Source organism: Seriola lalandi, unplaced genomic scaffold (assembly GCF_002814215.2).
Source record: "Seriola lalandi dorsalis isolate HSWRI2012SDOR001 ecotype SW California unplaced genomic scaffold, Sedor1 jcf7180002054561, whole genome shotgun sequence".
Lineage (NCBI taxonomy): Eukaryota > Metazoa > Chordata > Actinopteri > Carangiformes > Carangidae > Seriola > Seriola lalandi.
This window is the reverse complement of record NW_019525114.1, coordinates 903,663-916,005: the sequence shown is the minus strand read 5'-3', so window position 1 is coordinate 916,005 and position 12,343 is coordinate 903,663. Positions and strand designations below refer to the sequence as shown.

Sequence of the window (12,343 nt, the reverse complement as noted above, 5' to 3'; positions counted from 1 at the left end):
TGGGAGGGTTAGTCACGACAGTGTGCAGTACAATGTGGTTCTTAAATGAAACAGTTTATTTATTCAGTCCGCCACTGCTATCAGAAAGGAAAAAAAATTGATAAAAAGAGACTCACTTGTTCAGTGCAAAACAGCAGTAAGACAAACAAACAAATTCCTGAGATTTAATGTTCGGCTCTTAATTTTTCTAAATGCAGAAAATGATTTGCTCGTGCGCAGCGATGTTCACGCTAATCGAACCTGCTGTAAGCTGCAGCTTTATTTAAAGCGACTGAAGAGAGAAAGTGAAAAGTCAAGTCAACCAAAGATTCACTGGTTCACTTTGGCAATGTCATCAAAAACAGAGCAGTGTTTACCGCACCAAAAATATGCAAATTGCTCTTAGAATAGTTCACAAAGAGGATAATCTTAAATAAGAGCTCAAAGAGAGGAAAAATGAAATACTTCATGTACTTAAATCTAATAGTCTTTCGAGTGATTTCACTGCAAATAGTTTTGTGTTGGTTGTTTAAGGGGATTTTAGTGCTCATTTTTCCATTCTGGGTCCACATGTTGCTGGAGGGGACTCTCCTCTGCTACAGGACCTGAGACAAATACAGAAAGTCACAAAAGTTCAGTTTCCCACAAGCAGGAAATTTCATGGCTGCTTTGTGCAAGTGATATTAGCCTCAATAAATGTTTTGTTCACATGCAATTGCTAACGTGTTACTATCTCAGCTGTAGCTAGTTATGATCCAGGCAAGCACAGGACATCACTTGAGGCAATTTGTGTCAGTTTCATGAAGTGTATAGATGCACTAACTTTCAGAGTCCAGGCTGATTTTCAGGGTTGCCAGTCTCGACACAAAATCGTCTTCCTCTTCTGCGTCTTTTAAGTCAAATCCTGTGTAACCCTTACTTTCCACACAGTAGCTGATGAACCTGCAAATGAAAAACCACAAATTAAGTAAACAAACAAACAACAAATTAAATAACAACTGGAAAAAAAAATTAAAAAAAACTTGCGCTGAGCGAAACTGTGCGACACAATAAGAAGCACTTAACAAACTGTTCTGTCGAGTGCTGTTTCCAAGGTCAAGAATACACTTTCAGTTTGAAAAATCACATCACATGCGAACACAAGGCTCTTAACTCAGTGTCTGCAGCTGAAAGAATCCTCTTTATGTCTCCTAATGCTGACATGAAAAGGATTCTTTACGCGGCCAGCTTTGACTTACTTCGCCCAGGTGGGGTCCTTGTCGAGGATCACCGGGTTTCCCACAACGATCAGCAGAGACCTGGCTCTTGTCACGGCCACATTGAACCTCTGCAGAGTAGATACATACATAGAAATAGAGAAATTAATAAGCTGCTCTGACGACAAACATATTAAAAGATTCTGGTGGTTTCAATAGGGCTGCGACAGACCTTTTCATTTGACAAGAATCCAATGTTGAAGTCTTTGTCCATCCTCACGTAGTTGACGCTGCTGCGGACAGTGGAAATCATAATGATCTTCCTCTCTTGTCCCTGAAACTCCTCCACAGACCCCACCTGATGGAGTCAAGAGAAATGTTGTGCAGCCAGTTTAGGAGAGAGACTTTTTTCTCAATTTTTAAAAATTATATAATTATTATAATTATTTACAGCAGTATTACTAACCTTGAGCTCTTTCAGATCACTCCATTGACTCAGCGCTGAGACGGACTTCAGGGCTTTTTGGATTTTCTCAACCTGTTAGAAAAGTGATCATGTTACCAGTGACAAGTTAAAACTTCGCTCCTCATCTCTAAAATGCGTAAACGCAACGCCCTGCAGGCTCACTTGTTTCCTGTAGGGGGCGATTATTCCGATGTCTTTCGCAGAGAGTTTGGGGAGGCCTTTCTTTCCTTGGGTTTCCATCAGCTTGGTGAGGTAGTCGACCAGAACTTCAATCTCAGACACGTTGAAGAAAGACGGACTGTTGGCCTCTCTCTCGTCTTTCCCAATCACCCCGTGGAAGATCACTGGGAAACCCTGTAGTGATGTGGGAGTGAGCAGTTGTCAGTTAATCATGTTATCCCTGCGGTTTACATGCTCTTTAATGACCTGTGTATTTTGTTTACGCCACATCCTGTTTAGTTTTTGTTGTTGCTCACTTTTGGCTTTTGTCTCATGCTCGATTGTCATCCTAAAAGAAGCATTCCTCTTTAAACCGCCCAGAACTTATGAGTTTAGATTTTTTCATGCAATTTAATTTTTGCCCTTTTTTTTCATTCCCAAATTAGATTTCTTTTCCCTAATGAGATCTAATTTGTCCTAATAATATTTATCTTGTTCCCTGTGCAACTCTGAAGCTGGTTACTGTCTTCAGTTCATTTAGATAATGAGTGCTGATGCTTTATGACACTAATCATAATTACAGGGACACTCATGCGATTTAGTATTGCACTTCCATAAAGTTGGGGGACTTTGGAGAGAGGGAATAACGAGAAATATGGTCAAGCATTGGTGCAGCAGAGGCAGATATATCCTGGTATGAGTCAAACTCCAGAAACCCTGGATCCTACATGTCCTACAGTGAAACTCAATAAATGGTAAATAGACTTTTCTATTCTTATCAACCACTCATGCCACATTCATCCCACTCACACACATGGGAATCACATGGGATACATGGGATTCAGTATCTTGCCCGAGGACACTTCACCATGCGGACTGGAGGAGTCAGGGATCAAACGACCCTCTGATTAGTGGATGACCCCGACCCACTTTACCTCCGGAGCCACAGCTTCTTATAGCATCCCCTTAAAAGGATGCACCACTAAAGTTGGTCATAAATATGTAAGCCACAGACATTTTATGTGGAGCTGCTGTAAGATGCACTCTTCAGAAATCTTTGCTGTGTGAATCAGGATGATTTAGGTCTTGAGATAATTTTTGAAAAATTAAAAAAACAAACCTTTTTGGGGAGGTATTCCCAGTTGCAGAACGCCTCACGGTCAAACTGGTCAGCAAACACCTGCAGTTCGTTCTCATAGAAGAGCTGGTTGGGGATTTTCAGAATGGCAGGATGAGACCTGAGTAAGAAGGAGAAAACAAAAGGCTGAAGAGTTTTAATCAAAACTGCCTGATTATCAACAAGCAACTCTGACAAAGCACAACGGAGGTGAAGAGTGACAGACGCACCTGTAGTTTCGCAGCAGTTTGGTGACAAAGCGAGTGTCAAAGTGTCCGGACTCTGTACTTTTCTGATACAAATTGTTTCGTGTCATCAGCCTCTCCAGCAGAGAAAGCCCTGGAGATCATTCAAACAAACAAACAAATAAACAAACAAACAAACAAGCAAACATCACATTAACTGCCGTAACAGAGGGCGATGGAATACATCAAGACAGAGAAATGTCTCACCGAGTCCGTGCTGCAACGCGAAAGGAGATCGAATGATCGGTCCCAGCTGCTTGGGATCTCCTGCCAGCACGAACTGACCCTGCTCTGGGTTGAGCAGACCTGTGCCACAAAGTGAAAAGGTCGCCAAGTGATTAACAAGATAAATCAGTTCCATTAACCGTGTTTGTTGAAATTTCGACCTTTAATCATAAGAGCTCCATTAAGGAGAGATGGGTGTGTCTTGCTCTGTATTTCCTGCACTTTTTTCGAACTTTTTGTTTAAAATCACAGCTCCCACTCCCACGCAGGATTTCCGCAGTAATGTTTGCTAAGCTGTGAAAATGGACAAAATTTACAATCCCAAATTCTTGTCCACCACATTCCTCACATTCCTAGTTTTGTCCCTGTCCTTTTGACCTGCAGAATTTTTTATTTTTTTATTGTGGTGTTTAATATACAGATGAAATCTGCCAAAGTCTGAGACATAATTTCATCATTTTAAGTGTGAAATCTTGATCTTTCACTTTATTTTTTTTAATTTTAGTGCACCATGAAGATTGTGATGTAAAGATAGGTCGTCCTTCATTTAATTAAAAATCAAGATATGATCTGCGAAATCCTGCTTGATAGATAAATTAGTTTGTTATGCACCTTTAAAATATGCCTCGGTTTTTAACTTGCTCTAAGATTTTGCAGGTACAGGATTTCACTGAAAACAAAAGACTTATTGTAGTGTACCGAGAGTTTACCTGCAATAGCAATGACGCACTCTGGCTCCACTGCCTGGCCTCCTTCATCCACAAACACATGAGTAAAATGACCAACTGGGATTCCTCCAGACACAAGTCTGAAAACAGAAACACACAGCAGAAATTTTACAATAGTAACGTGAAAGACAGAGAGGATGTCTCATGATGCAAAGAATGACACCAAAGCGTCTTTTAATTATAAGGATAATTTTAAGCGACCGGCTCTTACCTTCCAGCTGTGATCATAGTTGTCACTATGATTGCGTATTTCATCAGAATTTCTTTCTCTGGATATACAAAGCAATCTTGTGTCTCATCCCAGTTACAATATTTCTGCAGGAGCCAGAAGATATGACATGTACAATAAGAAAAAACAAACTTAATCTACATTCAAGGTCGACTTCGTGTTTGTAAAAACAGATGTAATCAGTGAGTCATTCAGTTCAGGCTGGTGAACTCACTGATGATCATCACTGTGATTATGCGGAACCTGCTTAAGATGCAAGAGTACTTGCTTGAGTTACTATGACATGTAAATATCTTTGCTTTCAATTTTGTTTTTTTTCCTCCATAGACACACGTATACACACACACACACACACAATGTCCAGTTTATTTTCCAACTCGCTCCAAATTTGCTCGACTTTACACCAATCTTCCTTTGACCATTTCTTGTGTTCTTTTGTAAATTTCAGGCGTTTCACTCTATTTTTCTCTTTCAGTAATGGTTTCTTTGCTGCTATTCTGCTAACAAGTCTTTATTCTCCCAGTTTCCGACGCACAGTTCTTGAAGACACTGTTGCACCATTAGTCATTGTGGTGTTGATCTCGTTCTCATGAGGTCTTTCTTCGGTCCTTCTTCGGTCCTTAAGACTGAGAATTTTGAGATGCTTCACTTGTCTGTCTGAAAGTTTATTTTTTCTACCTCTCCCCTGTCGGTTCTGGTGTGATTGGTGGTCTAAAGTGTACTTTACAGTGCTTGGACTGCATCTCAAGTCCTTGGCTGTGCGGCGGTAACTCCATCCAGCATCAAAAAGGGCCTTTATTCGAACCTGTTGCTCATGTTCACCTCATGTTCAAAGAGCAACATGTGCTTCAAGACTACTTCTCGAGGCTTTGAATCTATACCAATTGGTGGTGTGGCCTCAGTGACAAAACCCTGATGTTACCAATCACTTAATGAGCAGGAGGGGCCTTGTACATTCAAAAGAATCACACAGCTGTGTCCTCAGACTCTTGTATCACCATCAATTTAACCACGATCGCACCTGACAATGATTACACAAGTAATTAGGCTTCTTCTGTGAAGGAACATGATTGTGTGACATTGATAGTGATAAAGGCCTAGCTTGTTTTTTGTAAGGAAAATGACCTAAATCTCCTTATGATGGCTCTATTCTATGGTTTATAGAGCATGATGATGAGTTTGTAGATATTTTATTCGTTTTATGGGTATTTTAATGGCCAATTCAACAAAAACAACTGAACCTCTTAAATATGCCAAGTGTTAATTTTGGCCACCACTGTATATATACGAATAAAGATTTTGTTGATAAGATACATTTAATTCTAGGCCACAGATTCACTGAATCACAGGACATGAAAGGCTCAAATGTGCTTTTAGACAGTTTACCAACAATGAGACCTCAGTTGCTTCTTGGCCAGTAAACAGATTATCTTGTGCATATTAAAAGAAAGGCAGCTGATGCTCACCAGCAGGTTCTTCGGGACGCTGTTGGGGTCTCGGCTGCTGGCGTACACGCGGTAAACCTGGTGAGGATCCGTGTGTACCATCAGTCTCTCGCAGAGCAAGTCACACGCACTGTTTGAAGGGGCACAGGCGAGGATGTGGGCTGATGGATCTGCCCTGCTGACCTGACAGCACGAGGAAAAGGGAAATTCATTACTCATACTTATTGACATATGAACAGTTGTGTTGTTTTAAGGTAACAATTTATTGGAAACAATCATATAATCGTGCATATTAAAAATACATTAGAACATTTATGCAAATTGATAAGGCCTATTATGAACCAAACTGGAATGACCAGTCTATTGTAAACACTATGAGTTCATCTTAAAGGCTCAATACGGCTGATTATTTACTTCCATCATATGGATGTTTAAACATTTTATCAGGCTACATATCATCCTCCCTTTTATTGTTGAAGAGCTCCCCCTTGCTTATCCCACAAATAATAAATGTCAGTGATCAGTTCATTAATTTAAAGCACCCTGTATCATACAGTAAGTATTTCTCTTTAACATTAAATATGCATGACTAAGTAAATCTGCCTCCTCCGGGTGGGGTTTGATCAGATATGACTCACAGTGGTGTCTCCGCGGTAACCAAAGCAAACAACAACACAACACCTGATGGCAGATTTCTGATGGTGATTGCTATGCTGTTAAAATCTGATAATAGTGTGTTCACCCTAGCGATTATTTTTTTATCATCGATTGATCAGTTGATTAATTTTCTTGGAAAATCCCTTGGGCTAAAAAAAAAAAAAAAAAAAAAAACATTGGAAAACAGTAAAAAAAAATTGCCATCATAATAACACAAATGTGATGTCACCAAATGTCTTGTTCTGTCTGAGAAACCTTATATATTCAATTTACTATGATGCAAGTAAAAAGTAGAAAATCATCAGAGCGAAGAAACTAAAACCAGATTTTTGCTTGACACATCAGGCAAGGAAAACATTATAATGTGTCTGTAAATTTAAGACTTTTTAATACATTCTAGGGCCTTGAGGGAGGTGAATTCAATGTTTTGTAGGACGTACAGATATTGTGTTTAATACCTGTTTCATAGCTTCAACCAGTGTGATCGTCTTTCCAGTTCCAGGAGGCCCAAACACAAGATGGGGAGCTGGTTTAGATGACCCGGCGACAATGCGCTGGACCGCAGCGTGTTGCTCTGGGTTGTTTTCCAGCTGACGGTTAAACATCCTGTGAGTAACGTGACAGTGGACACCTTAACACCTTGCACACTGGTGAAATATTTAAAAGTTAAAAAGGGGTGTTGAATATAAGTGAAACAGATCAGCTGAGCAGAGTAAAACATTTTGAGTGTTTTAATGTGTCTCTGTAGCTTATTAACAGATAAGGGGACAAAAGCTTCTGACTATCAAGTCTGAGCAGATAATAACAGTGAACGTTGCCTGTTCCAGAAAACATTATATTTTACCACATCCACTTGAGTTCAGTTTAACCAAAGAACAGTATTCCCCCTCCTGTGAGCAAGATATGGTGGATGAGCGCCAGGGGAGAACTGAGGTGAAGGCTGCTGAGCTCACACTCACACATTTGAAGTTCATATCGTCTTATCGCTGATGCCAGATACTTTAAGCTTCTCTGTAATACAAGTGCTTGAGATACACTACTTTAAGATGATTAGGTTTGTATATTTATAGATAACACTACATCCATGAGTGTTTTTTGTGCTGTGTATGCATGTATTTTGTGTGTGTTGGCACCAGACCTGAGTTTAGGCATGGAAAGATTAGTCACTGCTGCACCAGATGGGAACAGCACCTCTTCGAGCTGATGTTTTGTTGCCAAGTCCACTGCCCGATGCTGCAGCTTCAAGGGGAACCGGTTGATAGTAAACTCCACGTTAAACTTCATATTGCTGATAAATGCCTGCAACAACCTGAGAGAGGAACAGAAAGTGAGAGGGACATGTAGGTTAACTCATTTTTTCTGGGTTTTTGAATAGACATGAATCTTTAGTCCATCTTTTACCTCTTCGAGAAGCCCAGCTTCACACTATCCAGCTCCACCCTGTGAACATATCCGGTGTACACAGTGATCGGCTGGACTTTGTCCTCAGATTTGGACACCCTCAGACAGTCTCCTCGAAGTACAGATGGACGATTCTCAGCAACACCAGGAACCTGTTGCAGAATATAAATGTTGGTTTGTGTTAAAGTTTCCAACACAGGTCACTGAGCTTACAGCTGATCAGCAAGCTTTCAGAGGACAACTACATATTATTATTATTATATATAAGCAGAACAAAAACAATGTGCAAAAACCAGTTATACAAAGATTTGTTCATATATGGCATTTACAAACCTTTTAAGAGAATTTGTGGTATCTACCAATTTTCACGTACTTTTTCACTTAGGTATGAATGAAGTTCACGAGTGGTCCAGACCTGTCATACACTCTTTGGCCTTAAGATCTATTTGTAAGTTTTCTGTGCTATAATTCACCGTCCGAGCAGCGCTATATCTTCAGGACAGATTGGAGGCTACAGTGAGTCGCTATCAGAAAGTGACAAGAGGGACCGGGGGCTAGCTGGTTAACGTGCTAACTTCAGAAGAAGAAAAAGACGAGATAGAGACAAGAGTTAACATTGACGTTGCTTTCCACTGCTGGAGACAGCTCTCTGTGAGTAAAGGAATGAAGTTTGATGCTGAATCACAACGTTTCCTCTAGACTGTTAAGTAAACAGCTGTTAATGCTAACATTAGCTATGTAGCGATATCAAAACTTACATATAGGTCCTTTAACCTCAGTAGTTCGTTAGTTAGGATCTTTATGCAGGTCTCTGTCCAGTAGCATCCTCTGTTTACATCACTTAGTGCAGGCTGTGGTATTTCCTCATCTAATATCTCAGTGATTGTCCTCTGCCTGACCACCTCACATATTAGTCATGGGCCGCATTTAACTTAATGGAGCCTAAACCATGCTTCTCTCACACCACAGTGCTTCTCTCAATTGTTTCAGCTCTTCTAATATGGCTACTGACTGCTACATTTGTTAGGTTTTTGTCGCTGATTTCAATGTTTTCTAATTAAGATTTCCTTACTCTGAGAGTGAGCAGTTTTCTCATGCTTTGGCTCAGCGTCATGGTTTGATTGTGGAGGTCATACTTCCTGATGTCCACCTCCATCTGTATCTCCTCCAGGTGCAGCAGCAGGTGAAATCGATGAGAGTAGTTCTTAATCTTCAGGGAACAGTTGAGGAGGCTCCTGGACGCACAGCACAGACACGGACATTGTGTTTAAGAGGAGGTCAATTATATAAGATACTTAACCTGTCAAAGGCTTGGTTAGCTGTAATCAGTTAGACCAGTTTCTCACCTCACTGATGGAAGTTTCTGCTTGGCATTTGGAGAGAGGTACCCGGAGTCCTCCATCCTTTGTTTAGCCAGTTCCTTTAGGTAATGAGGGTACTTGTAGTCTCCTAATTTCACTGCTGTCCTTAGATGATGCACAGCAGAACTGCAAAACACAAAAGTCATTATTATTGTAATCAGCATGAATAGAACACAATTTAAGTAACGGTTCTGGGTCAGTTTGTTGATCAATTTCAATTACAAGTGAAGAAAATTGCTTCAACAAACTCCCAAATCAAACATTTGAACTGAGGTCTGTGGCAGTGGTTTTCCTGCTACTGAGGATCCCTTTATTTGAAGTAAGCAAGTTTGTTGCATTCATCTGCTACACGCTATATTAAACTCTGGGAGCAGCATTAATATCTTTTAAATAACTTGTCATAAAAGTGAATTTAGATTCATTTATATTGTGAGACTAAGACTGGTTTATAATTTATAACTTACTTTTCGGGAGGCACTCCCTCCACTATCACTGTTTCCACTGGCTTGTATGTGACCACCTGAAATGGTTTGTAAGGAGCCACGGGCCCCAGCTCCACAGCCAGTGGGGTCCTGGCAATAGCTTCCATCTCTCTCACGATGCAGAAAGGCGCAGACCAGGGAAGATCTGGGCAGAACTCAAAGTACATCGTGGCAGGGAAGTACCCAAAATGATTCAGTGTGTACCGAACCATGACTTCATAGCTTTCCCCTGCAGGCAGACAGAAAGAAACAAGAGGAGCTGTAAGTATTACTTGCCCTTCTTCAGTATGTTTTCTGTCAGTTGAAAGAGAGAAGATGTCTCACCAGGACAGAGGAACAGGGGACAGGCTCTGGTCACCCTCCTCTCATCCTCCAGAGTGAAACAGCGTATCCTGTGCAGGGCGGTGTAGTAGGTGAAGTAGATGCAGTTTTTGCCCTTGTTTACAATGTGGAACCTGATGACGAACAACTCCCTCAGACGGTCCACAGTGAACTGAACCTTTCCTCCGCTCGCCGATGGATCTGAAGTGATCTCAATGCCGCCCTTATCAGCTGTCAGCTTCTTCCTGTGAGAGAGAAGCAGGATCAGGCTGATGCACCTCAATGTCAGTCCATCCTGGTGGTTGACATACAATACATACCATGTATCTGTAACTTTTCCAGATTAAGTCTGAGCAGGGAGCTATGTTTGTCGTCACTTCCACCCCCTGTCTTTCCCTTTTCCCCTCGAGACTGCTGACTGTGAAATTAAGGCAAGACTGGAAATAATCTAAAAAAAACAGCCAAGTTATTTTTCATAGTGAAAATATCTCTTATTGGGGTAAGAAATCAATTTGGATCACATGCAAACTGCTTTGCCTCAAGGGTTTTAATCAATCACATTTTTGATGTTACTGAGTAATCTGCAATTTTTCTTCCTTGCTTTAGGACAAAACTGACAACTGCTGATATTAATTATTTCTTTAAAAAATAGTTTGTAATGAGGACAATTAGGGAAAATAATAATCCCAGATGACTTTGGCCCATCTCAGCCTCAGAGAGCCTCGTCAAGGTTTAACTCCCCTCCACACAGAATTCTTCCAGCCATTCACACTTACATTCACTCCTATGGGCAATTTAGCTTGCAAGTTTTCGATTATAGTTGCTGATTGATTTTCTGTCGATCAACTAATCAGTTAATCGACTAATTGTTGCGGCTCTCTATATCCGCATCGTACATGGCTCACACTCAAATGTACGTACCTGTCCACCTTTAACTTGTGAAGGATTTCTGTGGCCAGCTTCTTCTTGGGGGTCAGCACAGGTATCACAGGGGTGGAGGGGGCAGGGGAGGGTGCAGGTGTCTCAGCTGTCTCCTGAGGGCCAGAGCTGGGAGTATGTGGCTGAGGGGCCCGGGGCCTCCTCCACTGGTCACAGTACACTCTAACCTGCAGTGGAGATAAAAATTATATGATATTTCCTCATTTTATTTATACACAAAACATGTCCAGTCTTATCTTGTCATAACACTCCAGCAACAGACGTCACTAGAGGTCGCTGCATTTCTTACCTGTGGTCTGGCATTTATGAAGATTCTCCCTTGTCTTACGTGGACTTTGTTGAATCTCAGAAGAGCATGTAAAACACTGTTAAATGTGGCGTCTTTTATTCCTTCTCTGGGAACGAAACACAAGACATGGAGGTAAGGGTGTTACACACAGTCCAGTGTAACAGATGCCCCTACGAGACACTTGTTCACCGCAGCCTACCTGCCCTTAAATTCAGAGTTGTAGATGTCTCGAAGTTCCTTTTTGCTCGTGGTAGAAACTCTTTCTCCCAGGAATTCAATGAAGTCCAGTCCGGATTCAAGCGAGTCCTTCAGCGACGACGGCATTTTGACTTGCTTGAGGCCGCTGCCGTTACTGAATATCGGCTGACTGAAATGAGGAAGTTCATCTGCTGACCAACTATTCATTACCCTCAATTTCCTCAAGTATTACTGTGGCTGTTTGGTGTCTGTGTGCTCTGACACTGAGGGCATTGGCATTTTTTTTTTTTTTTTTTTTTACATATTTTGCACATGTACGTGGATTCGCAGTGAACGGGAATTCAACTTTAACACGGGCATTAATTTGTGATTCATATTTTAGGTTAAAACATCAAAACACTTATTTGTAGATCAGTTGTTTGGCACAGTTTCACGCAAAACGCTAGCGGATCAACGCCCCCTAATGGCCCCAGTCAGGGAGCGTCTACAAATTAGTTTTGTACAAAGAAAGCGAAAACACCTCAGTGACAGAACAAAATACCGAGTCGAAGCGAAAAACTTTAGCACGAGGTCTCCTCTCTTATCTGCCTTACAAAGAGATCTCAGTTACATTTCCTTACTCGTCATATATGATAAATACACGGGCTCTCTCAGACACGGTATTGTTGACACTCCCTGGGCTGCAGTTATTACATAATCACTGACAGAGCAGGTACCGAGGTCTTCCTCTGTAAAATGGGTCAATGCTTCCGTCGATTTAAAATACGTTATAGTACTTTATGAAACGTTAAAACACACCTAGCTGCTTTAAATGATTAATTATAGCTTTAATAATTGATATTAAAGTCTGATAAGCTTAGAATTCCCTAACCAAATTATAAAATATTGTTGTTTTTTAAATATAGG

At 40.9% G+C, this 12,343-nt stretch overlaps 1 protein-coding gene across 1 annotated transcript; it reads right to left on the bottom strand.

The window, feature by feature from the left end:
• Positions 1-35: 35 nt before the first annotated feature.
• Positions 36-11,919, bottom strand: mov10a (Mov10 RNA helicase a). The gene is made up of 22 exons (XM_023416098.2): positions 11,439-11,919; positions 11,240-11,345; positions 10,933-11,117; positions 10,015-10,256; positions 9,673-9,919; positions 9,194-9,334; positions 8,920-9,082; positions 7,848-7,999; positions 7,585-7,755; positions 6,905-7,052; positions 5,811-5,972; positions 4,327-4,430; positions 4,098-4,195; positions 3,370-3,468; positions 3,148-3,256; positions 2,921-3,038; positions 1,804-1,995; positions 1,642-1,713; positions 1,408-1,533; positions 1,218-1,306; positions 803-921; positions 36-584 (listed from the first exon to the last, which is right to left on the bottom strand). Exons 1-22 carry the CDS (start codon positions 11,642-11,644, stop codon positions 520-522), a joined length of 3,114 nt encoding a protein of 1,037 aa, XP_023271866.1. The 5' UTR covers positions 11,645-11,919; the 3' UTR covers positions 36-519.
• Between the last annotated feature and the right edge of the window lie 424 nt (positions 11,920-12,343).